Source organism: Conger conger, chromosome 6, assembly GCF_963514075.1.
Source record: "Conger conger chromosome 6, fConCon1.1, whole genome shotgun sequence".
NCBI lineage: Eukaryota > Metazoa > Chordata > Actinopteri > Anguilliformes > Congridae > Conger > Conger conger.
Genome location: NC_083765.1, coordinates 26,932,519 through 26,959,755, shown reverse-complemented (window position 1 = coordinate 26,959,755; position 27,237 = coordinate 26,932,519). Strand labels below are relative to the sequence as shown.

General features: G+C 42.3%; 1 protein-coding gene across 3 annotated transcripts; it reads left to right on the top strand.

Annotated features, from left to right (window-relative positions):
• Positions 1-10,033: 10,033 nt before the first annotated feature.
• Positions 10,034-25,881, top strand: tlr3 (toll-like receptor 3). 3 transcript variants are annotated; one of them, XM_061246348.1, is made up of 5 exons: positions 10,034-10,174; positions 19,220-19,660; positions 21,924-22,115; positions 22,478-24,321; positions 24,678-25,881. In XM_061246348.1, the coding sequence occupies exons 2-5, from the start codon at positions 19,220-19,222 to the stop codon at positions 24,904-24,906; spliced, it is 2,706 nt and encodes a 901-aa protein (XP_061102332.1). In that variant the 5' UTR covers positions 10,034-10,174; the 3' UTR covers positions 24,907-25,881. The 3 variants fall into 3 exon arrangements, with proteins under 3 accessions (XP_061102332.1, XP_061102333.1, XP_061102331.1); XM_061246349.1 differs by having other exon boundaries at positions 10,131-10,144; XM_061246347.1 differs by lacking the exon at positions 10,034-10,174 and adding an exon at positions 17,223-17,422.
• Positions 25,882-27,237: the final 1,356 nt, after the last annotated feature.

Below are 27,237 nucleotides of genomic sequence, written 5' to 3'. Positions count from 1 at the left end.
TGGTTTGCACTACACAATACTGTACATGCAGTGTTGCTCATGAGAAAATAATGAGCTTCCACTTATTGTTCGGATAAGGGTAAATGGATAGACAAAAAATAAAAATAATACTGTAAATACAACAAGCAGTATAAAACATCACATAATATAAAACTAAGTTGTGTCAGGTATACATCTTTCAACAAATATATTTTTATTACATTTGTCAGTCATCCCTATTTTTCCTCCATTTCACATATTACTGCTGGACAGCTGACATGCCCTTGTGACATATGCCCAAAACAGAGCATTGTGATACAGACTTTCACAAGGTTCTTGCTGATTGAAAATATGTTTCGTATTTCTAGTCACTGTCCATAGCAAGGAGTACCCATCTGTGTGTTAGCAGTGTTGCTTGTATTCTTGTACAACTTGGCACGGGAAAGAACAGCGAGGTGGCAAAATCAATGGATTGACAGAAGGCTACAGCAGCCACATAAATGGTAGGTCATGAATTCTTATCGGGTTTTGTTGTGGAGGCCGTTATAAAGAGTCTGCTGAACATGCAATATCAGCATTACAATCACTTCAAAAGTCACAATGACTGGACTTCAAGAAATTCAGACACTAAAGCAAATAGATGAAATGTTGGGAAAGCCCTCATACAAAATGGTTTTCACTCTAGTTCCTCTTAAACGTCCTGCCCTAGATTCAGAGAGCTGATGAAATTGGGTTCTTTTTTCAACTTTATTCAGTGTGTTTTAAATACATGTGGTAACATTTAATCAAACTTTAGAATACATAGCTGCATTTATTACCCTTTTAACACACATTAAGCTAATTAAGTAATATCACATACAGCACATTACTATGATGCTGTAGTGAATGAAGACCTTCTGAATATGACTGAACAGCTATTCTATTTCCCTTGTTGGCCATGTGATAAATGCATATCTATGACCATGCAACCCATTATCATTTATTCATACTCATTTATGGGGCATTTGATAAGCTATTCAAGCACCCTGTAGAGCATCATTATTCCTTAATGACAGTTTAAAGATGGAAATGTCCAGAACTTGCTGTCCTTCTCCATCCCCAGGCCCGGCCCTCTCCTGTTACAGACACCCTGTACAGCTGCACAGGTTGAGAGGCCTAAATATAGCTCCTTTGATAGCTGACCTTTAGGGTTCTGTTTTGTCTCTGGCGGCATCCGCCCGCAATCTCGACCAGAAAAGGCACCGCGTCGGTGAAGTGGCACCTTTTAACGCCGCCATTACTTCTGCTGACTCCAGACTGTGATGGCTACAGACAGACAGGGAGGGGGGCTGAAAGAAGAGTCCGGTATGTGACCGAACGGATGACGAACACGCTCAGGCGAGGGGTGACAGGGAGGAACGCCGCAAACGCGAGCCGCGTGCGTCTGCGCGCAAACGCAAACCTTCAGCAGGTTGGCCACTCCCCGGGCGCGACAGCGGCGGCAAGTGTGCAGAGTGATGAGGTCATCGCTTCTGTCTTTAATTATCTTGTGTCCAGCTAAATATACTGGCCTGGCACCGGGCCCCCAGTTATTCAAGCACAATGCAATGCGGGAGAGTTATTTCACAGGAAAATAGCTGCCTTATCTGCATCTCTCTCACATGCTCTTAGCTCCTGAAAAGGTTTGGCATTCCTATCAACGGGACTTATTGGCTTATCATAGTCCCGGTTCAGTTTTATCCCATTGTGGGACATGTGGGTGTCATTAACACATTCCTCCATTCGGGGGGGGGTCTGTTCCTGTTCAGGCAACCATTTCTTCACCCCTTTTTTCTCCCAAATTTGGAAATGGCGCCCGAGTGACCACTGTGCCACCTGCACTCAGTCAGTGCTCAACTTCTGCCCACCACCCACCAACTATACCTGACAGCAGGGCTGCCAAGAGAGATCTATTATGCTATAGGTTTTCATTTCAACCCTAATTTGCTGCACCTGACTCAGGTACAGTAGCAGCTGAATGAGATCACTAGTTGTTGAATGAGGTGTGCTTTGTTTGGTTAAGAGTGAAACCTACAGGATGGTAGGTCTCCAGGAACAAGGTAGGCCAGCCCTGCCTTACAGGCCACACAGAGCTGGCCATATAAACTCTTGTTGACATCCAAAATGTCAAAGAAAAGGCTCCTTTGGAGGGATCGGCCCAAAGTTATCATTTCCTGTCAGTCAACATAGGAACTTTTTTCCAGTAGTGGCTAGTTCATCATCACAATTGTGTCATTAATGGATACAGTTAAAACACTGGAGGGTTTACTGATCAGATCTCAGATCAGCTGTAAACAGAAGCAGCCACAGTATCATAGTGTACTGTACTACTCTGTGCAGTTTCCATGGGCTGTCGATTATTGCCTAGTCCCTGTTTCCTGTTTTTCTGCGCTGCTGCCTGAGGCAGCCAGAGGGAGCAGCTTATTGATCTGCAGTACAGTCTAATGGAGAGGCCAGGACTGCTCTGTCATTCCCCTGACATCAGCACTCGCTGGTCAGATATAACCCTGCCAAAGCAATATCAATCTTCATTTCGTATATGGCCATTTACAGTCAGGTTGTGACACAGAGATTTATACAGGGCATTATTACACAGGCAATAAAAAACAGGGGAAATATTATATTTGAGATAGATGTAGAAAATTATTCCCTGTCCCCTTAAGAGGTGACTGAGCTGAACTCAATTAGGAACGCAACATTTACATGCAAACACTGGCTGCAGGATGGTTGCCAAAGCAGGGGCAACAGAAAAGAGAAACAGGAGAGCCTAAGCTCAGAAACGTATATAGCATGTATCATTCCTGCGAAAAGAATAACACTGAGTGACCAACCCAGCATCATTTACAGGAGAATGACTGGACAACTGACGTCTTGTAATGGGTGGCTCTGCGTACCATTTTCAAACGTAGAGCTTATGTGTAAAGGCTATTAAAATGCAGTGTATTCAGGAACCTGGTGGGATTCCAGCAAACAGAACTTTGTCCTTGAGACTGTAGCCAGTAATGCCATGCTGCTAGAGCAAATTCAGAGTCTTGGTTGGACTGTGTGACACTGTGGCCATGAGCTCCTCTGAAACAGTGAAACATAATTTCAAATAATTATTTTAAATTATTAAAATGTATGGTATTCTCTGGAAAAAACCCCATTACAAATGCTTGGTGCCATCCAACCTCTCGTGGAGCCCTTTGTGTATTTTAGATATTTCTGGGGAATAAATCACCATAAATGGGCTTTTTCCAAGTCCCCTTGACTTTGAAACTTCCCTCTGGTGAAGTGGTACTCTTGTTCCTCCATGAACTTAGCCATGTTTCCATGGTAACAGTCAGTAGCAGTCTTGCCGTGTCAGCTGTAGGACAGGCAGAAGGCAATATGTGAAAACTTGTCCCCTCACGCACAGATGGCTGTTTCAGATGCTCCTCTGTTTACATAATGCGTATCTTATTTATTTTATTTTGCTGAATATTAATCCTTTCCATCAGCACAGGTTTCGGGGATGAAAGATGACTTTGCAGAACAGCACAAAACCAACTGCGGATGACAAACACTTGAAGTCAATTTTACATTTTGTTCCTTAACTTTAATGAGAGTGTCATTCTTAGCTGACACAAATTTGTAGGTTGAAAGTGGAAGTTGAGGACAAGAGCTGATTAAATCAGGGGTGTAGTGGTTAGGGAGCTGTGGCGGTATCCAGGAGAATCCCTAAAGCTCAATCCCCCTGGGCAATGAGCTCAGAGTGAGCTGCTTCAGTGAATTCCCAGCTGTGTAAATGACTCATATCTAACCAGATATGAAAGTCACCCCCACACACAACGGCATCTTCAAAAGCAAATAAATAACCTGAATTCCAAGAATATTCTTCCAGGCCTATATGTGTTCTAAGGATCATGATTTTTCTGGGTTGGTCCTGGAAGGATAATCAGAAAACCAGATTGTACACCCTCTCATGAGTCAGATCATCGATGAGGCTGATTCCCTCCCACATTTGCACGCATACTCACACACAAACATGCACACACACACAGACACACACGCACACACAGTTCAGCATCCTTTAGGCACATCCGCATTCGACCATAGCAGTCACATTCCCCTTCCGTCTCCGCGATGCCTATAGTACTGCTTGTCTGTGTTTCTCTCTTCTCACACACACACATACTGTACATGCAGGTATGCACACATGCATACACAAACAAGTACACGCACGCACATATAGGCACGTGCACACGCACACACATAACACACACATACAGAAACATGCACATGCGCACACACGCCTACACACACATACAGAAACATACACAAAAACACACATACCCATACGTACACACGCACACACACACACACACACACACACACACCCTTGGGTGTAAGATTACTCAGACTCCCCACAGTGTTTCCGTATGTGGTATCATTAGTATTACATAACACTCCCAAGCTGTAGAGCAGCGCTACTCAACTCAAGCTGGAGTGTATGCAGGCATTTGCGTGCGCTACACCACCTGATTTCACTCATGATTTTACCTGCTTGGTTCAGATAATAAGCCCCCTGAGGGAGGTTTGGTTTGTGATGGACTGAACATTGCAGCATTTTGTGCATCGCCGTGTCCTGCACTGTTTATCCCACCCCTCTCTGTGGCCATCATGCAGCGCCTCCTCCAGATTCTACCCCCCCGCCCCAAAAAAAGAAATTCCAGCTACCTCTCCTTCCACACCTTACTGCCTACGAGGAGGAGGGGGGATGTCAGACCCGTGAGATCAGCCACTGCAAATGATCAGTAATGACGCAATGCTAATGCTAAACCTGTCTTTCTGATGTGACTGTCCCAAACAGGAGCCTTGAGGGCGAGAGGGAGGGAGAGAGACAGAGAGAGAGAGAGAGAGAGAGAGAGAGATGATAACACTGAAATGAGACTAGCTGGTGGACTGGCACGCTCACGGTGACTGATGTATTTTTAAAAACTCGTTCATCTCCTCACTTCAGCACCTCAGATGAGCTCAGTTGCCGGTTGCCGGTGGAGAAAGTCGGGGGTCAAGCTGGAGGGTAGCATGTGACCGCAGGACCACGGTGCGAAGCAACAGAGGGGCAGAGCCAATACCAGCAAGGTCCCTTCCCAAAATCTGGGATGATCAATCTGATAAACTGGCCACAAGCCCTTCAGCAACTGCAAGTTTCTTTACCAAACAATACTATTTCCTACTTTACTCTTTACTCCACAGCTGATTATTTAGTAAATTATTTATATTTTCTTGAGATGGACTTAGTTATGAATGTATAGTCTGAAAATGGATCAAGTATTTAAAACTCACTAACGTTTAGGATCAAGGACTTGAAGAATGATTAGAATGCTGATGTACCAATCACGACTGAAAGCAATGGAGTTCTTAAATACTGAGTTAGAATATTGAAAAATCAGTCCAAAAACATACACTTCAAAAGGTGAAAAGAACCTGAGAGGCATTTCTCACACACTCTGCAGGCAAAGTGCTCCTCCAGCTCTGAGGTGTGGCTGGCGGCTGCAGCGGGCCAGGGCGCTCTTGTCAGGGGGGACAAACCCAGCTCTGTCCCAGCTTTGGCTCTGCTAATCCGCTCTGCTATTCACAGCCTCTGCTGAAGTGCTAAACCTAACCCTGCACCCCCCTCGGTCTGGCGGGGAACACTGGCTACACGGACATGGATCTTGCTCGGAATATTCATACTGCACTAGGTCAGACCTGCACTTGAAACAGATATGAATCTCTATCTCTATCTCAGACCATTCTGGCCAGAATAACAGCTTTTTATTAGTTTATAAGTTTCTCTATTTCCCCTGCACAGGATATTCTAAGTATTAAATCCACTCTGAATACTTCCCTACTTGACTCAAATGAACCGATAAAACTTTGTATAAACTCCCTTTTTGTGATTACTTATTTTTTGCAATTGCATTTCTCATCAACTACGTAACATAAAACTTGGTCCAGGGTTTGCATGATTATAAAGATTAGAAAAAAGTCTTCTACCTGTCTTCTACCATGTCCTCAGCCTTATGTGTGGGTGAGCTGGATCCAATAGAATGAAGATGGGAATTTGGGCAGGCAGATGGATTACTAACAGAGCAGGATCAGTCCAGCACGAGCCTGACTGGGTGGTTTCTCTGGACTCACTGGCATTACACGTCTCTTCCTCTAACTCCGAGCCAAAGCCAACATTAGCTCTTCATAATGGATGGCAAATTTGTTAATCTATCTGTAAATAAATCCATTATGTTAATCCTATGGCAATGGTAGAAATGGCTTGAGAATAAAGCCCTCGTATACACACTGTACAGGCATGTCCACCCCAGGCATCAGTAACTATTTGCTTTCATCAAAGTCAAAACATAGCAATACTGTGTAACTGAACAATTTCAGTCACTGACTACTGGCTCATCATTCATTACCCGGTGATAACAGGGAGAACGATAGAAACTCCAGCGAGTCAAAGTGTCCTGTGTTCCATTTCAATGCTGGCCTAGACCTGGGAGGAGCGGCCTCTGCTCCGTCACACTGGGCACCGCAAGCAGGCCCCGACCGACCAACTGCGATGGTCGGCACCTCCCCATCTGCTGCTACTGGTTACATACATTGCGTTACTATGGTGATGGCGGTCTTTGGAGAAAGCGCGCTGCTTCTCGCATCTGCCGCATTCTGCCTAGGTTCCCACTGCAGCGAGAGCAGCAGCCTCTGCTGTTCTCAGGGCTTACTCTGGCTGCACTGGGTAAATGCCGATGAAAAGCTTACTGGGTGCAACACAGCCAACAACTGCACAATAAAAGAGTGTATAAAAACTGCAAGATATTCTGATCTTTCACTGAATGATGTAGATGCTGGTTGGGGAGGAGGGTTGTGGGTGAACACTGAGGGGAATATTTGTCCCACTTAACTGATTTAGAAATGCCCCCTTTCCTTAAGCTCTAATGGACTAATGTTAATACTGACCTTGGTTATGTATACATGGTTATGAGTGGCCTTTTCTGAAAACTTGGTCATGCCCACCTGTGTAATACAGTTACAGTAAAGCTGACATACAATATGATTAAAGGGATTCCTACAACCACACCGAAATGTACCAAACTCGGGTTATTCCGGATTTTAACACATTCTTTGTGCGTTAATCTGTCTAAAATGAATAATGAAAATTGGCCATCTAGTATAAATGTGTGACTGTTCTCTATTTAGACCTGAATCCATAGTCTACAATAATTCCATAGACTTTCAGCTGTTTTAGTGTGATAATATACTTATAGTCATACGTTGATAATACAATAATAATTAAATCATAAAAACTGCACCAGTTTATGCTTACTTATCTTTGAAATGACATTGTTAAAAAAAAAATGAATGATCACAAATACTAATGAGTGGTGTTTTACCATATCAGTGTTGAGTAGATACATCTATTTTATAGTGCCATCTGCTGGCTCATAGATCATAACTACACATTACATTAGATTACATTACATTACAGGCATTTAGCAGATGCTCTTATCCAGAGCAACGTACAACAAAGTGCAAATTGAACTTACACATTAACAGGAACCTTTCTGTACTTTTCAAAAAAGTATAAATCTGGGAGCCCCACACTTGTGGTATTAAGGAGGCCAATATTGTTTATATCTCACCTTGCATTGATTCTGGAACATGGGAATAAATCTGAGTACATTGATGAAACTGCGGGCTTTCCTCAGACCTCATTTTCAGCAGGAATCATGACTCCGCTTCCACTCTAATCCCAGATTCCAGCGCGGCATCGACCTGGATCGATTCCCGAGTGCGTTCTCTGGTTTCAGCGTGGGAGAAAGGGGAATCAGGATTCAGGGTCTGCAGCTCGTTGACTGCACTCAAGCTGCAGAACGGGGATGCACTGCACAAGAAAAATACACGCTAAACATTTTTACACATTGCCTTCTTCATGATCAATTATGTGTCAACAATCATAACATGGGATGGGTGGAGGTAGAATCCAATATCTGGGTCATAAAGCTGACCTCCAAACATTATTTGTCAGCAAATGAAACGAAAAGCCTACTACAGCACTCACAACATGTGTGCGTAACCCACACAATTACAGTTGTCTCCTCTCCTTCTCTTATTTTGACTCCAGCTCAGCCTCTAGTCAAGATTTCTCCTCCAGCTTCAACAGCAAATCAAAGCAAAGCTGCAATTTCAGCTCTGGCTATAACTCCACCTTCACGTCTGACCGCAGCTCCCATCTCCAGCCACATGTCTGTGTGCGGCATCATAGATAGTCTGAAAATGTGTCTCTCATACGCCTTATTTTTAAATAGCAAAACATCTTCCATGAGTATGGGGAGATAATTCATTTTTAAAACAAACTAAACACTTTCAGCCATACTTAAAAAAAAACAAAAAAAAAAAAAACAGATAAACCTGGGTAGTGTATATAGTATGATCACTACACTACCAAAATGGAGTGTGAAACATTACACACAGGTTTCACAAGCATCCATTTATGCAATGTGACTACAATACCCTCTGATGTACTGTGCTAGCACATATTGCCTGTCCCTAATTTAGCCCAGGAAACTCTGCTCATTACCATCACACTACAGGACTCCCAATGTCTCATTATTTATTTACATTGAGAGCAAAGCTTGTATCTGACTAGTACATTATTAAACAGACATAATATGTTTCTCCTTCAGGTAATCTGACCTTTTCGTCTCCGGTCATCCTCTATTCTGATCTTTTGGTGAATTAACACTTGCCTTGAATCCAAATGCACAAATGCAGTTCTTTCCTTTAATTCTCTTAAAGCTCTGCATATACAGTTACTATTCCCATTCCAGTTTTCAATTCAATTATTTATTCCCTAATAATTTTCCAGAACTAATTATGCACTTCTCTGTAGGGTTGCTGACTGCAAGGCCATGATTCAGTTCCAGTTGCTGCAGAAAGAGCAAATTATTTGGAGGGACATGCCACAGAATAGCCTTGACTGCAGGGTTTCTAACTTATGACATCACTTTATGCATCTTCTTAGGACAGACAACATGGGCTCCCCCTTGTGGCTGTGCTACACAGCATATGGTTGGCATTTATATAGCGCCTTTATCCAAAGCGCTGTACAATTGATGCTTCTCATTCACCCATTCATACACACACTCAGACACTGACGGCGATTGGCTGCCATGCAAGGCATCGATCAGCTCGTCGGGAGCATTTGGGGGTTAGGTGTCTTGCTCAGGGACACTTCGACACAGCCCGGGCAGGGGATTGAACCGGCAACCCTCCGACTGCCAGACAACTGCTCTTACTGCCTGAGCCATGTCGCATATCAATCAAAGAACATTAACCAATGTTTGGGAATAAAGTTAATTTCCAATTGTACTCAATTCACCTTTGCCACTGCAATGCAGTATCTGTCCCTTGTAATTTCAACATTATTTTAATATTGAAAGGGAATCCCCACTGCCTCTCAATTCCTCATTTCAGGTTCTATCATTCTATCCTTTCAGGTCTATCATGTGCTGGTGCTTTAAAAACTGTTTCGGCACATAGTATGCCCAGACTGATCATTCCTTAATTTTCCTTGATTATTAAGTGCGCCGGTGCATATTAGAATAAGTAAAACAGCTTCTTCAAATTGTGTTAAGGAGACTAAACGATAAATTCAGTCTACACAAATGTTTAATCACTAAGTGCACTTAACGAAGAAAAACGATGTTTTCCGTGAGTGCAGGAGAAGGACGAATACCTATGCAGTATACATCCACATATAATTTTGATAAAATGTTACGATTATGTGTGTTATATCCTCGACCATCATGAAAGGGTTACGCTCACAGACCAGCTGTCATTGAACTTGATGTCTTGACGTCTTGAGGTATTTTTCAAGGAAAGTGAGAAAGTGACACTTCCTTAAAGTTACCTTGAAGCTGCATCACGTGTTAAAATTGGGTGTAGGATTTTCCGTTCCCCTTCGGTGATTGTGGTGAAAAAAAAAAAACTAAAACTAGTTCAGGCAACTGAATGAGGCAATTCTCCAGTTTTCTTTTTTTGTCGACCTTAACAGATGGTTTTTCTACTGTGTAAAAATGGGAAGTGGAATTAACATTTAAGACAGGATGCTGCATGATTTTGTAGCAGAGAAAGCAACTGACAAGAGGTGAGCCTTGGACTGGGCTCTGGGGATAATGTGAGTGATACCTCGGTCAAGCTTTTGCAAAACTTGTTTTATCATCAGCTATGACATGTACTGTAATATTGTCAATGCTTCCATTCACTGTAGAGTGCAAAATGGCATATTAGTATTTAGCTCCGTGAAGTTGGCAAATGTTGCTGGCCATATGGAGACTTTGGGTTCGCATTTATCAAAATAAAAGTTCGGTGAATAAAATTATTTATATTATTATTATTTATTTATATTATTTATTATTTTTAAATTGTTAAATTGTTAAATGAATACAGTTGGATATAATTGTGATGTATTTGCCGAGAATATAAAATTGTGCACTAATTTCTATAAAAACGGTTTGCCACCAGTTGTTGCTGTCTGTCAGGTGTGGTATGGGCATGCATTGCCATAGACGGTCAATTGCCAACCAGCTCATTTGCATAACTCATAACGTCAACCGTCAACGTTTTTACCAAGTAGGCTAGCCGCTAGTTACATGTGACAGTGCACACCTATCCTGAACGACAGCTCCGTGAAGTTGGCAACAATTAGACTTCCTGTACAGAAGTTCCGGTTTCAACTTCCTGTGATTTTCCGTCAAAATAAGAGCTGCTGAGTAACGTTAAATAATGAGAACATAGTTACCGCGTTTGCTGCGCTTCCTCACATAATTACCATTGTTTAAATTCATTGCTGATAGAACTTACAAAAGTCAGCAAGCAACTAGCTTGCTATTTGACTAGTGACTATATTGTAGGCCAAGCATAAATTGCTTGACCCTGTCGGTTCAATAACTGCTCATTTGCATACCTGCTTACTGTTTGAAAAAAAAATGCCAAATATGAAGGGGCATACATTAAATCTATGTATAATATATATAAAATTATACATTTATTATCTAAAATCATGTTCCGAGCAATTGTTGCTGTATTTACAGTGTGGTAAGGGCATGCAATGCCATTGACTGTCAATTCACAAGCAGCTCATTTGCATAGCTCATAACTCAAAAACTAGAAATTGTTTCAAAATGAAAGGGGGTATACATTTGTTAGCTGGACCCATATCTTTAATATTCTACAGTCCTTTCTGCAAAATCCTGTTCCGAGCAATTGTTGCTGTGTTTCTAGTGTGGGGAGGCCATACATTGCCATAGACTGTCAATTGCCACCCAGCTCATTTGCATAGCTCATAACTCAAAAACTAGAAATTGTTTCAAAATGAAAGGGGGTATACATTTGTTAGCTGGACCCTTATCTTTAATATTAAACAGTCCTTTCTGCAAAATCCTGTTCCGAGCAATTCTTGCTGTGTTTCTAGTGTGGGGAGGCCATACGTTGCCATAGACTGTCAATTGCCACCCAACTCATTTGCATAGCTGATAACTCAAAAACTATTAATTGTTTCAAAATGAAAGGGGGTATACATTTGTTAGTTGGACCGATATCTTTAATATTCTACAGTCCTTTCTGCAAAATCCTGTTCCGAGCAATTGTTGCTGTGTTTCTAGTGTGGGGAGGCCATACGTTGCCATAGACTGTCAATTGCCACCCAACTCATTTGCATAGCTGATAACTCAAAAACTATGAATTGTTTCAAAATGAAAGGGGGTATACATTTGTTAGCTGGACCCATATCTTTAATATTCTACAGTCCTTTCTGCAAAATCCTGTTCCGAGCAATTGTTGCTGTGTTTCTAGTGTGGGGAGGCCATACATTGCCATAGACTGTCAATTGCCACCCAGCTCATTTGCATAGCTCATAACTCAAAAACTAGAAATTGTTTCAAAATGAAAGGGGGTATACATTTGTTAGCTGGACCCTTATCTTTAATATTAAACAGTCCTTTCTGCAAAATCCTGGTCCGAGCAATTCTTGCTGTGTTTCTAGTGTGGGGAGGCCATACGTTGCCATAGACTGTCAATTGCCACCCAACTCATTTGCATAGCTGATAACTCAAAAACTATTAATTGTTTCAAAATGAAAGGGGGTATACATTTGTTAGTTGGACCGATATCTTTAATATTCTACAGTCCTTTCTGCAAAATCCTGTTCCGAGCAATTGTTGCTGTGTTTCTAGTGTGGGGAGGCCATACATTGCCATAGACTGTCAATTGCCACCCAGCTCATTTGCATAGCTGATAACTCAAAAACTAGAAATTGTTTCAAAATGAAAGGGGGTATACATTTGTTAGCTGGACCCTTATCTTTAATATTCTACAGTCCTTTCTGTGAAATCCTGTTCCGAGCAATTGCTGCTGTGTTTCTAGTGTGGGGTGGCCATACGTTGCCATAGAATATCAATTCACAAGCAGCTCATTTGCATAGCTGATAACTCAAAAACTAGAAATTGTTTCAAAATGAAAGGGGGTATACATTTACTCTATATACCCTTATCTTTAATATTCTACAGTCCTTTCTGTGAAATCCTGGTCCGAGCAATTGTTGCTGTGTTTCTAGTGTGGGGTGGCCATACGTGCTAGACCCCCATCAGTCTGGCTTCAGATCGGGCCACTCGACAGAGACCGCGCTGCTCTCCGTCAGTGAGTCACTCCATGCCGCACGAGCAGCCTCCCTCTCCTCTGTCCTCATTCTCCTAGATCTCTCTGCTGCCTTCGACACTGTGGATCACTCCATCCTCCTATCTGCCCTCTCAGCAACGGGCATCTGTGGCACAGCCCTGGACTGGATTGAGTCCTACCTCTCTGGTCGCTCCTTCCAGGTTGCCTGGGCTGGTTCGGTATCGACACCTCGGCCCCTCGCCACAGGAGTTCCCCAGGGCTCAGTCCTAGGCCCGCTTCTTTTTTCTCTTTACACTCGCTCCCTTGGCCCTGTGATCACTGCACATGGGCTATCCTACCACTGCTACGCGGACGATACCTAACTCTTCGTCTCGTTCCCGCCGTCTGATACGCAGGTTTCAGCCCGTATCTCTGCTTGCCTGATTGACATCCAGAGCTGGATGGACAACCACCATCTAAAGCTCAACCCAGGCAAGACTGAAATGATATTCATCCCTGCTAAAACCTCTCCCCATCTGGATCTCTCCATTTCCCTCGGGGATACCACACTCACGCCGTCACCCAGTGCAAGGAACCTCGGCGTGGTGATGGACAGCAGACTGTCCCTTTCCGAGAACATTGCAGCGGTGACCCGGTCTTGCAGGTTCTTCCTATACAACATACAGAGAATCCGCCCCTTTCTCACCCCCTACTCGACCCAGCTCCTGGTCCAAGCGATGGTTCTGTCCCGCCTGGACTACTGCAATTCTCTCTTGGCTGGCCTCCCAGCGTCTGCCATCAGACCCCTCCAACTCATCCAGAATGCAGCAGCTCGTCTGGTCTTCAACCTTCCCAAATACTCACACGTCACCCCCCTGCTTACTTCCCTCCACTGGCTGCCTGTCATGGCTCGCATCTAATTCAAAACATTGGTGCTAGCCTTCCAAGCAGTTAAAGGGTCTTCCCCAGCTTATCTACAAAAAATCATCAGACCCTACACCCCTGCCAGACCTCTTCGTTCAGCCTCCACAGGCCGCTTGGCACCTCCCCCTCTCCGAACCTCCACCTCACGCTCACGACTACTGTCTGTTCTGGCTCCACGGTGGTGGAACGAACTCCCCGTTGAGGTCAGAACTGTAGAATCTCTCCCCACCTTCAAGCGCAAGCTGAAGACGCACCTCTTCAAGCAGCACCTCTCCCCGTCCCTCCCTACCTCCCTGTGAACCTTGATTGTTGTCTCTGTGATGTGCTTTGTGTATTGGTATTTTTAGTTGGCTAGGTAAGCAGTGTTTGGATAGTTCACTTTGGTCACTTTTGCTCTGTTTGTTTGTTAATTTGTTCTCAAAAAAATAAAAAAAAATAAAAAAAAATAAAAGGCCCTCGTCTTTATCTTTGTTGTACAGGTAGCAGTTGAAATTGTACTTCCCTCTAGGGTCTTTCAGCGAACTTATCCCTGGTTATGGGTATGCACTTTGTTGTACGTCGCTCTGGATAAGAGCGTCTGCTAAATGCCAATAATGTAATACATTGCTATTGACTGTCAATTCACAAGCAGCTCATTTGCATAGCTGATAACTCAAAAACTATAAATTATTTCAAAATGAAAGGGGGTATACATTTACTCTATATACCCATATCTTTAATATTCTGCAGTCCTTTCTGTGAAATCCTGGAAACAATTGGCTAAATGATTCCATTATAAACACATACCTGTCATTTTTAATCAGAACAGTACCCAAAAAAATAATTCTTGCAGTCCCCTCTACTGCAACTATTTGTTAGCCAGGAACTGTATAGTTTGTACTGCAAGACAATTGAGGTCTTGCCAAATTTACCAAATTTAAAAAGAAATTGGTGGAGATTTAAATTTGTCCTTGTTCCAGTGAATTTAGATTTGTTACATTGGACCATGATTCATATTACAATGGAACATTGCAGGATATTAGAGGGAAAAATATTTTTAAAAGCAATATTAATGGATTCACTGAAGCACCACAACTCATCTTTATTAGCAGTTCTTGACCGTCTCTCACTCTATTTATCTTTACAGTATTTTGGCATTACAGGAAAACTACATCCAGTAAATTTGGTTTTTGAATATGCTCACCAATGTCCTTCCTTTCCAGGTCAGTTAGATGGGAGCAGCTTTGGACTTTACGTTTGTGTTTTCAAAAAGTATAATACTTGATAGTAATCAGTTAAATTGCAGTCCAAGTAAAATGCGAAAGGTTGTCCTGGATGACTTAACTTAAAATTAAATACTCATTAGAATTAGCCCAACAGTAAATCCTCCTTACAATTAAGGCCTCGGTTTGTTTCCAAGTCCCATTTGTGTCCCTACTTACTTCCCACTGCCATATTGTCATTTTTTTCCCCCTTGTCTTCATCACAATCATACTGCAGCGCTGAGACACCCCCCACATACTGCCCCAGGACCGCCACCTCCTTCATCTGCACCCTGCCAATCTCACACACATTCAAAACCCATCATATGAACAAATTGTTCATAATTAATTGTTAATTGTTTTATCTGACCATCATTGTCACCCGTAAGCCAGCCAGAGGAGAATGGGCCCCCCACTTAAGTCTGGTTCCTCCCAAGGTTTCTTCCTTCTCCACCTTGGAAGTTTTACCTTGCCACTGTTGCCCTAGGCTTGCTTTTGTGGGGGGAAAGGCTGGGGCTTGCGCTAAAGCTGTGTTTCTCAACTCTAGTCTTGCCGGAAGGTTTTTGTTGTAACCAGAAACTGAAACAACTAATTTAATAACTGAACCAATCATACCACCAAAAATGCCCTAAATTAAATAAATCAATTAATAAATTCCTGGTTGAGAAGCACTGCTCTAAAGCATGTACTGACAAATATAGCGTGAAATGTGCAACACAAATAAAGTTGATTTGACTTTAATTTCATTGTAAAGTTGCATGGTTTGGGTTTATCCCTGGGTATATAGGTCTATAATGAGCAGCATGTGAATTGACAGTCTATAGCAATGAATGCCCACCCTGCACCTGACACACAGCAACAATTGCTGTGAACATAGAATATTAGAGATAAGGGTCCAGCTAACAAATGTATACCCCCTTTCATTTTGAAACAATTCATAGTTTTTGAGTTATCAGCTATGCAAATGAGTTGGGTGGCAATTGACAGTCTATGGCAATGTATGGCCTCCCCACACTAGAAACACAGCAACAATTGCTCGGAACAGGATTTCACAGAAAGGACTATAGAATATTAAAGATATGGGTACAGCTAACAAATGTATACCCCCTTTCATTTTGAAACAATTCATAGTTTTTGAGTTATGAGCTATGCAAATGAGCTGGGTGGCAACTGACAGTCAATAGCAATGTATGGCCACCCCACACTAGAAACACAGCAACAATTGCTCGGAACAGGATTTTGCAGAAAGGACTGTAGAATATTAAAGATATGGGTCCAACTAACAAATGTATACCCCCTTTCATTTTGAAACAATTTCTAGTTTTTGAGTTATGAGCTATGCAAATGAGCTGGGTGGCAATTGACAGTCTATGGCAACGTATGGCCTCCCCACACTAGAAACATAGCAACAATTGCTCGGAACAGGATTTCACAGAAAGGACTATAGAATATTAAAGATAAGGGTCTAGCTAACAAATGTATACCCCCTTTCATTTTGAAACAATTTCTAGTTTTTGAGTTATGAGCTATGCCAATGCGTTGGGTGGCAACTGACAGTCAATAGCAATGTATGGCCACCCCACACTAGAAACACAGCAACAATTGCTCGGAACAGGATTTTGCAGAAAGGACTGTTTCATATTAAAGATATGGGTCCAGCTAACAAATCTATACCCCCTTTCATTTTGAAACAATTCATAGTTTTTGAGTTATCAGCTATGCAAATGAGCTGCTTGTGAATTGACAGTCTATGGCAACGTATGGCCTCCCCACACTAGAAACACAGCAACAATTGCTCGGAACAGTATTTCACAGAAAGGACTGTTTCATATTAAAGATATGGGTCCAGCTAACAAATGTATACCCCCTTTCATTTTGAAACAATTTCTAGTTTTTGAGTTATGAGCTATGCAAATGAGTTGGGTGGCAACTGACAGTCAATAGCAATGTATGGCCACCCCACACTAGAAACACAGCAACAATTGCTCGGAACAGGATTTTGCAGAAAGGACTGTAGAATATTAAAGATAAGGGTCCAGCTAACAAATGTATACCCCCTTTCATTTTGAAACAATTTCTAGTTTTTGAGTTATGAGCTATGCAAATGAGCTGGGTGGCAACTGACAGTCTATGGCAATGCATGCCCATACCACACCTGACAGACAGCAACAACAGGTGGCAAACAGTTTTTATTGAAATTTGTGCACAATTGTATATTCTCTGCAAATACATCACAATCATATCCAACTGTATTAATTTAACAATTAAAATTGACAAAATTACAGTTCATAAATAATTTTATTCACCGAACTTTTATTTTGATAAATGCGAACCGGAAGTCTCCAATTGTGGCCAGCAACATTTGCCAACTTCACGCAGCTCTGAACGACAATGGTGTGAGTCTGTACGGTTTTGAGGGAGGATCGCTTGTTCCGGTTTAAGTTCAGACTGGCATCATTATGAAAACCGAAAAACAGTCTGAGAAGCAATTGAACGAACAGATAAATAAAACACAAATGTGCAGGATATGTTTCGCGTCCATTTGCTTTAGGCTACGAATATGATCGCCTCGCAAGCAGTGCTAAGCTAAAGTAGTTATAATCACAGTAAGTATTATAGCTTTATTTGTAGACGTCTCACGTGAAATATATTTTTCGGTTTTAAATAAGAATGCTATCACGAGGAAAGAGACTCGCATCAGTCGGTTGGATGCACGTTCTGTTTAAGTTCTTGCGGTAAATCGGTCACTTTAGATGAAGAAATTCGAATGGGTATAAGTAAACAGATTGCGTCATTTTACCATTTACCACTACCACTGCCATACTTCGCCATACAGTTTCGTTTTCCGCCTAGTCGCTGTTAGCCCCGTCTATTTTCAAAGCCAAGGCTATTTTTATTGTAATATATTGATATCTGTTACAAGCTTTAGCGACCGTGGTAAGAACTTGACTAGATTTTTAATAAAAATGGCAATATTACAAAATATTCGCATTTTGGAAGTTTCAATGAACTTGCGATAAAGGAAGCTTTAACGAATAAAGTAAATCACGCAGGGACATACTACTTTTTTACTGAATTGATTTTATAGGCCTCTCAATTTATTCATCAGATTATGATCGACACGTACAAGTGATTACCTTTTATACGAGTGTATACGTCTGGCTTTGAAGCGAATATTCTTCCGTCGATTTTGTGTCTAACAGAATTAGGAATCCAGTGAAAATTAATTAATATGAAACTATTGCCTGGGCTATATTCTCCATTTAAGCGTAAGAATAATGGTAAACATTTTTGATGCAATTTTTTTGTCTGCAAACACAGAACAACAATTGCAATACAATTTAAATAAAGATCAGTTGATGTGTAGCTTTAGGTCCTACAACAAGATAGTAGGCTACGTATGTCTGCAGCGCAAGTTTCAGACGGTTTTGATGATATGATACATAATATTGTACTGCTCTTCTTGGTTACTCTTGTTCTTTGCAAAAATAATGTATAATTAATGTATCTTTAATGAGTAATTATACATAAAACTAACTAAAATAATGCTGCAGCAATTTCTGTATGTTTTTTCTAGAGGAATTTTTATGTTATTTTCTCAGGCGTACATCCAATTAAATGAATATAAGTACAGTATATTCTTTGGTTTTACATTTCTGATCAAATTTTGCCACTGTTGTAATGTCTGGTTCTTTGCATTACTGTTTTGTCACCTTCCTGTAATCTTCGACCAGTCTGGGCTTTCTGTACTGACCTCTCTCATTCTCTGCAAACTCTAGAGACTGTTGTACGTGAAAATCCCAGTAGATCAGCAGTTTCTGAGATATTCTAACCATACTTTTTGGCACCAACAATCATTCCATGGTCAAAGTCACTTAGATCAGATTTCTTCCCCATTCTGACATTTGGTCTGAAAAACTGCTGAACTCTTGACCATGTCTGTATGCTTTTGTGCATTTAGTTGCTGCCACATGATTGGCTGATTATATATTTGGATTCACAAGCTGGTGTACAGGTCAACCTAATAAAGTGCTCAATGACTTTGTTATATTTTTGTAAAATGGAAGAATTTGAAAACGAACCAGCATAAGTGCCTGCAAAGTCAATAGCCCAAGAGCAAAGCAAGCCAAATGCTTCGTAAGCTATGTTCAACTCATCCAATTTTCAGTTAATAAAGTGTAATGGACTTAACCATAGGCTAATTTCTTCATTCGTTTGTTTGTTAGTTTGTTGTGAGAAGCTAGTTGACAGTTTAGTCTTTTTTGTGGAGGGTGTCTTTTTGGAATTAATGGTATTGAGGCTTTTATTTAGCCACTGTAGCTTAGTGTTGGCTTCTCCGAAAGACAGGTTGCCTTAGTTTGGCATCTCTGACTATCTTTGGTTCTTCCTTGTGTTCTTTGCAGATGGTAGAATCTCTCTTCCTCCTGGTTTGCCTCTTGGACCTGCTTGTCCAGAGCTCCTGCCTGCATACAGAAAAGACGGCCGCCTGCACGATCGAAGATCGAATGGCGGACTGCAGCCACCTGAGCCTCAAAGAGGTGCCCGCTGATCTGCCCACTGACATCACTGGGCTAGACGTATCTCACAACATGCTTCGAGCGCTGCCAGGCCCTGCCCTGGCTCGGTACCCCAAGCTGGTCCTCCTAGACGCCAGCTCCAATGACATTACGCACCTAGAATCCGGCATGTGCCTTGCCCTCCCCCTCCTGAGGGACCTCATACTGCATCGCAACGAGGTTCACCTCCTGATCGACAAGGACTTGTTCAACTGTACCAACCTCTCTCTCCTCGACCTGTCCTTCAACCGACTCAAACTACATGGGGAGCCTTTTCTGCCCCTGAAGGTAATGTACTACACATCCCTACACAATGTCCTTTCTATGAGCAGGCCAGTAAAGGTGCATTGTGCCCCTTGTGTGATGCCCAGTGTAGGGCAACACTGGCTTTGTTGGGTTGAAGAGAATTAAACCCAGGCAAAATGTGTGCCAATACTGCACAGTAAAATGTTCAGTGTTAAATGAGCTCTTGCAGAGTATGTATGGTCTGTGTCTTGGATTCATATATACTCTGTTAGAGTTGATTTAACACTGGACATTTTACTTTCATTGCCCCTCATGTGGTAGTGTTCTTCCTCTGATTAGGCCACGGCAAAACTACATCACTTACAAAAACAACTTGCTAGAATCTCAGAATTAAGTTGCCAGTGCAGAATGTTCATGTTAATTTACTGGAATCTTTAAATTAAGTTGCCAGTGTAGAATACTCATCTTACTTTACTGGACTCTAAATTGTTGAAGGGGAATCAATGAGTTACATCCAAAAAACGCTTCACATGACCTCATCGGGGATGACTTGCAAGTTTAGCATTTTTGTTACATATTATACGTTTATACAACATTGCAATAAAGGATATGTCAGCACATTGTGGCGAGAGGATGCACACAGGGGTGATGGCTTCTGCGGTGTGAAAGCCCAGCAGATAAACTCTCCCATGCAGCTTGTGTCAGTTCCCCACGGTTCTTTCTCCAGTTCCTAATTTTCAGACATTCCAAGCATGCACTGTTTCAGCAGCAGGGTTTCTAAAGGCTCTGAGCTATCCAGTACACAGTACATACACTTTGTTCTTACCTCGGTCGCCCCGGTGTAGCCACAGTAAGATCTGTGCTGTTGTTGGGCCCTTAAGACCTTTAACCCCACATTGTTCCAGGGGGGATTGACACTTGCTTAGTCTAATCATTTGTAAGTGGCATCAGCTAGATTACTGTAGTATAATAATAATAACAATAATAATAATAATAATAATAATAATTATTATTATTATTATTATTATTATAATAATATAAATTACTGTAATAATAATATAATAATTATTATTAGAAGTGTCAGCTTGCTAGTAGCCATCATGTCAGTGATCAGTGAATAGTCTAATGTTTCTGTTTAAAGCTGTTGGGAATTGCTTTTCCATACTTGAATGGAGCCAGAATATTGAGTATGCATCTGTGTGTGCTCTTTTTCTTTTGTGAGATAATTTCTCCAAGCATCATTTACCTTAGTAACCACTGGCGAAACCACAGAGGAATGCTTATTAAAGTAACTTATCAGTAGCCGGTACTACTTATGTTAATTTCATGATATATGTATGATATGTGACATATATACTCACTGAGCACTTTATTAGGAAGGCCTGTACACCAGCTTGTTAATGCAAATATTTAATCAGCCAACTAAATGCATAATAGCATGCAGACATGGCCAAGAGGTTCAATTGTTTTTCAGACAAAATGTCAGAATGGGGAAGAAATGTGATCTGAGTGACTTTGACTGTGGAATGATTGTTGGTGCCAGACAGGGTTTGCTGATCTTTTCACACACAACAGTCTCTAGAGTTTCCAGAGAATGGTGTGAAAAACAAAAAATATCCAATGAGCAGCAGTTCTGCTGGAAAAATGCCTTGTTAATGAAAGAGGTCAGTGAAGAAGGGCCAGACTGTTCAAAACTGATAGGAAGCTGACGGTAATGCAAATAACCACACATTACAACAGTGGCATGGAGAAGAGTATCTCTGAACATACAATGCGTCAAACCTCTTAAGTTGATAGGCTACAGCAGCAGAAGAAAAAAATAAGTCTAATAAATATCTAATAAAGGGCTTACTGAGTGGATATAATATTGAATTGTACCTCAAATAACAGTGTCAATAGCTACAATAAAATAACCATGGATAAATTCTAACTTGCCAGTGATGATAGCTAACTGGCTAACAGTATCAATGTAGGTATAAATACAGGTAATATTACCTTGCAATATGGAAGTATGCATAATGGAACACAGCCATTGCCTGTGTGATAAAATGTAAGAACACTGACCATTGAATAGAGCATATGAACGCTTATGGCTTGCTATTAGGCTTGCTATTTTTCTACCATTGAGTATCCTGCACTTTGCATTGCCTGGTCTTGGTCTTTGAGTACTCTTAAGCCTGGGAATCTAACCATGCGGTAGATGTGTGAAGTTTCCATCAGTGAAATCAAGTGTAATTGCATTCATAGATATAGGACATATATATGTGTAGGGTAATTTGCTTAAACATAGCTCTCTCTTTGGCAGAGTCTAACCACACTGGACCTGTCAGCTAACAGCCTCATCTCAGCCAGGTTGGGGATCGTGCCACAGTTGTGGAACCTGGATACATTGATCCTGTCGAAGAACTTCATAAAGATTTTAAAGAGCGATGACCTGTCTTTCCTCAGCAATTCCTCCATCCAGACACTGATCATGTCCTCCCTACCACTGAAAACGGTACTCACGATGTGATATAGGGCCACAGCACTTCCTCAGTGTTCCAATAACCCCATGCACTGGAAGGATTTAACACTTTGCGCATCAAGTGTAGTTTTTTTAAATAAAAATATAAAAAATATAACTGAATTTGGAAAATGATTAAAACATGCCTAAAGCACCAATGAGGAAGATGTCAATGACAAGATGAATATTATCATGAGAAATTTTGTTACTGTATTTGATGATGATCAATCTTCTTGTGCCCAGTTCATTGAAAAATCAATTTGTCTGATAATTCATCATACTGAGCGTGAAAATATCAAAGGCAGTATGACTGAAGGAATGTAAAATCAAATAACAGTAGCTTCTCCCCCTTGCAGCTTCAGCCTGGCTGCTTCCAGCAAATCAGAGGACTGCGTAATCTGGTGATGGATGGCTCTGTGCTCAGCCCCCAGCTCACTGCTAAACTGAGCGAGGAGCTGTCAGGGACGAGCATCGCCAGTCTTTCTCTTCAGAATATTAGGCTGGTATCCCTCACCGATACCATCTTTAAAGGTCTGCAGGACACTAACCTCACCTCTCTGGACCTGTCTAGCAACAGTTTAGTGTCAATGCACAACAGTCCCTTCAAGTGGCTTGGCACTTTAGAGATCCTGTCCCTTAATGAGAGCAATCTCAAGCATCTGACCAGTACCTCATTCATAGGGCTGGGGAACCTCAGGTTCATGAACCTCACCAGGGCGCTAGTGAAGAGCCACAAATCATCCTACCCTATCATCGACAACTTCTCTTTCAGCCCGCTGACCAGGCTGGAAACCCTGCTGATGGACCACACAGCCTTCCAGGGGATCACAGCCGACCTGTTCTCAGGCCTGGAGAGCCTCCGTCACCTGAGCCTGAGCTGGAGCAGCGTGGGCCTTAGGACTGTGAACAACGGCACGTTTGCCTCGCTGTCCCGCTCGCCGCTCCGCACGCTGGACCTGACGGCCACGGACATCTTGCGCCTGGACCCGGGAGCCTTCTCGGGCCTAGGGAACCTGACCAAACTACTGCTGGGCTCCAACTTCATCTCCCAGACCCTGATCGGTGAGGAGTTCCAAGGGCTGTACAACCTGGAGGAGCTTGACATGTACCACAATAAGAGGATCATCCTCAGCCCTTTGTCCTTCAATCACATGCGCTCCTTGAGGACACTGATACTGGGGCTCGCTCTGGCACAAAATCAGGACTTCAACCCCTCCCCATTCCAGCTGCTCCACAACCTCTCCACTCTGGACCTCAGCAACAACAACATCGCCAACATGATGGAGGGCCTGCTGGAAGGGCTGGAGAAGCTTCGGGTCCTCAGGCTGCAGCACAACAATCTGCAGCGCTTGTGGAAGAGTGCCTACCCAGGCGGGCCTGTCTCCTTCCTGCGGGGCCTGCACAGCCTGGAGATCTTGGACATGGACAGCAACGGGCTGGACGAGATCCCCCTCACGGGGCTGAGCGGGCTGGCCCAGCTCCGGGAGCTCAGCCTCGCCGGGAACGTCCTGGACCACCTGCGGGACTCCATCTTCGACGACCTGACCTCTCTGCGGTTCCTGCGGCTGCAGAGGAACCTCATCACCTTGGTGCCGCCAGGCGTGTTCGGCCCCGCCCTCCGCAACCTGAGCGTGCTGCACATGGAGCGCAACCCCTTCGACTGCACCTGCGAGAGCATCCTGTGGTTCGTCAACTGGCTCAACACCACCAACGCCAGCGTGCCTCAGCGGGGCTCCGAGTACATCTGCAACACGCCCCCTGCTTATTTTAACAAGTCCGTGGACCAGTTCAACACCCTGTCCTGCAAGGATATGGCCCCCTTCTATATCCTGTATGTGATGAACAGCGTCCTGGTGCTGGTCTTCATGGTAGGTTCCCTCCTGTTCCATTTCCAAGGGTGGAGGATAAAGTTCCACTGGGAAGTCATGGTCAACCGCACCCTGGGTTTTGCAGAGCCGGGCCTGGGGGAGGTCAGATTTGAGTACGATGCCTACTTAATCCACGCGCAGGCAGACAGTACGTGGGTGGACAGACACTTGCTCCCTCTAGAGGAGGACAAACAGTATACTTTCTTTGTGGATGACCGTGATGCTGTACCGGGCAGATCCCAACTGGAGTCCATTGTTGAGGCCATGAGAAGCTCCAGAAAGATTGTGTTTATCGTCACAGAAAAGCTTTTGAATGACCCCTGGTGCCGAATGTAAGTTATTATTATTATTATTATTAATGTTAATATTAATGGTGAGCCCATGTTGTTTGATGTACAGTAGACATTATGCATGGCTATAGCAGTTGTCAGAAATCTGTGCTGCTACACCATGATACCAGTTTTCTTTTGTGATTAATTACCCTTATGGGTTGTTGTTAGTTATTTAAGGGAGGAATTTTACACTTACACCCAGCACTCGTGCTATTTTGCTGATGTTTTTGTGTATTAAATGTCTAGTTTTTGATGTTGCATATTGTACGCACAATACAATCAACAATCATTTTCCTGTACACGTTTCAGCATGTTGTGTATTTTTGTGTAACAGTGCCCCCCTCTGGTTCCTCCAGGTATAAGGCACATCAGGCCATGCACCAGGTGATCGAGGACAGCCGAGACTCAGTGGTGCTGGTCCTGCTGGAGGACATCCCGGACCACAGGCTGAGCCGCGACCTTCTGATCCGCAAAGGCATGCTCAAGTCCCACTGCGTCCTGCACTGGCCCCTGCAGAAGGAGCGTGTGCAGGCCTTCCGACACAAACTGCGGGTGGCGCTGGGCTCCAGCAACTCTGTGCAATAGGAATGTGTGTGTGCGGGTTCCTTACCCGTTGTCCTTCTGCCTGGCTCCTAGGGGCCAGGGCAGCGTATGCATGTAACAATTTGCTGTATGTGCCTTCCTGGTGTTGTTAAATCACTTGATCACCTTTTCAATAGGGTGGACCTTGATCCATTGCATATCTCCACAGTTCATGCAGTTGTCCCAGTATTGAAGTTGACCACTTAATCCTAAAGCCAAGTCAACTTAATCCAGAACCATGCAGGTCCACCTTTCATTCAGCAGCCATGTTGAACCAATTTATTATACGTCAACTTCTCTTGTCCTTTTTAACAGTGTGTTCACTATAACAATACAATTTACTATGCAATAAAGAAACCAAAATAGTGCATTTTGAACCTCATACAGGTTTTTATTACCATATACCATTTGTTTCTAGTACTGTATGTTGATACAATGACTTGTATTTTTGGCTGTTTGTGTATTTTGGATAATGATTTTATTGCCATGGCTTTACAGAGATCCTTCTTGAATAAAACTGACGTGCCAATTATTTTTTACTCTTTCAATGGGTCATTTTCAGAAAGAACCCCTTACTCTTGTGTTCTAGTGACATCTAGTGGCTGGATCATGACAGGGTGGAATTTTCATTTGAGTTGCTTTTACAGTAAGTGTCATCTATAGCTGGATATAATTGTTGCACATAATTGTTATTTTTAACTAACTAAAAATAAATGTACATCTACTAAACAAAGACAGTGTACAATCAAAACATTTAAACAACACCATTACTTTAAAATGATGAAAATGTGAGCAATCCAGCATGAAGATTTCACAGATTTCACTGTATAGAACTATATATTTTTATTTCAATACATTTAAATTCATGTTTCAATGATTTTTTTTTTCCGGTAATCCCATTATTTTTGAAAACCATATGTGTCAAAATTACAAATTGCAAATAAAATCAAATAAAGTTGTATATACTGCTGTCCATAAGTACTGGTTAAATTTATGTTATTTTTGTGCCTGTACTCCAACACATTGGATTTGAAGTGAAACAATAAATATGAGGTTACATTGCAGACTTTCAGCTTTAATTTGAGGGTATTTACATCCATATCGGTTGATCTGTGTCAGAACTACATCCCTTCTTGTATGTAGTCCCCCCATAGGCCAAACAATAGGCCTATTGAAATAAACAGTTTGGTCATTAAAATACTTTTTTGAGAAAGTTTGTTAAAATTGATGTATCCAGAGCTGGTGTTTTGGTATCCCCCATCATCATTCCCAATTAACATAACAAAACACAAAAATACAGAGATTTGAAAGAATTACAAAAATAAAAAGCACATAGGGGAAACAAGAAATTACATCAACAGAAGTTGTAAGGTGCACAATAACATTGTACTCACACAAACCCTCTGTATGACACCCAGTGCCAGTAACCCTCTGTTTCACAGCCAATACCAGAGTGATGCAGGACAGCGAAAGGAAACCCAGGTGTGTGTAAATTGCCATTCATGAACTGTGGAACCAGGTGGGCGACGGCAGCATCATTAAGCCATTACAAAAACAGCACATGTATACCTGTACTGTACACACATACAATTATGCTTGTATGCCCGGGCGCAGCATTTCCTCTGACTCACAAAGGCCCAAGGGAAATCAGGTGCATATTAGATAGCCAAGGCCCATTCTGCTCTGCATAATCATTTTTTCATGAGGATGAAGTGTTTGCTGTCAGAGAGAAATCTGATATACGATTATACTGGCTCCAGCCTTTAACCCTACATTCCATCTGACCCTGCCCTCCTTAATCCTTAAGTTATGTTCTGGAGATCTGACGAAGACAGGTCTGCTGCTGAAATGTTGGCAATTAAATAACTACACAGGAATCACAGAGTGTGCAACCTTTTTGCCTTTGGAGTCACACAGTAAAATATGTAATTTGGACTCATGTTAACTCTGTTAGAGTTCAATTAAGACTAGACATTTTACTGTGAAGGTAAATTACCAGGACAGGAAATGTTCTTTTATTAGATGGTTTTAGTTTTGGGGCAGTTTTTACAATTCAGATGGCAATCGTTCACGTTGAGACAAAACAGCATCAGATCAGACCGAAAAAGGACAGAAAAGGGAAGTGTTTTGACCAGGGAGACTACCTGTTAAGAACAAGTCAAGCCACAAGCAAACACCTTGGTTACTTTCTCTGTGGGGGTATTGCCTCATTATGAAATCTGATGCAAACACTGTTCTCTTGTAACACAAAACTCACAGCACCGGCAGTTATGTATCCAAGGAGAATGTCACCAGAACATGAGATGGCGCTATCGTTTCTGGTTGTACAGAAAA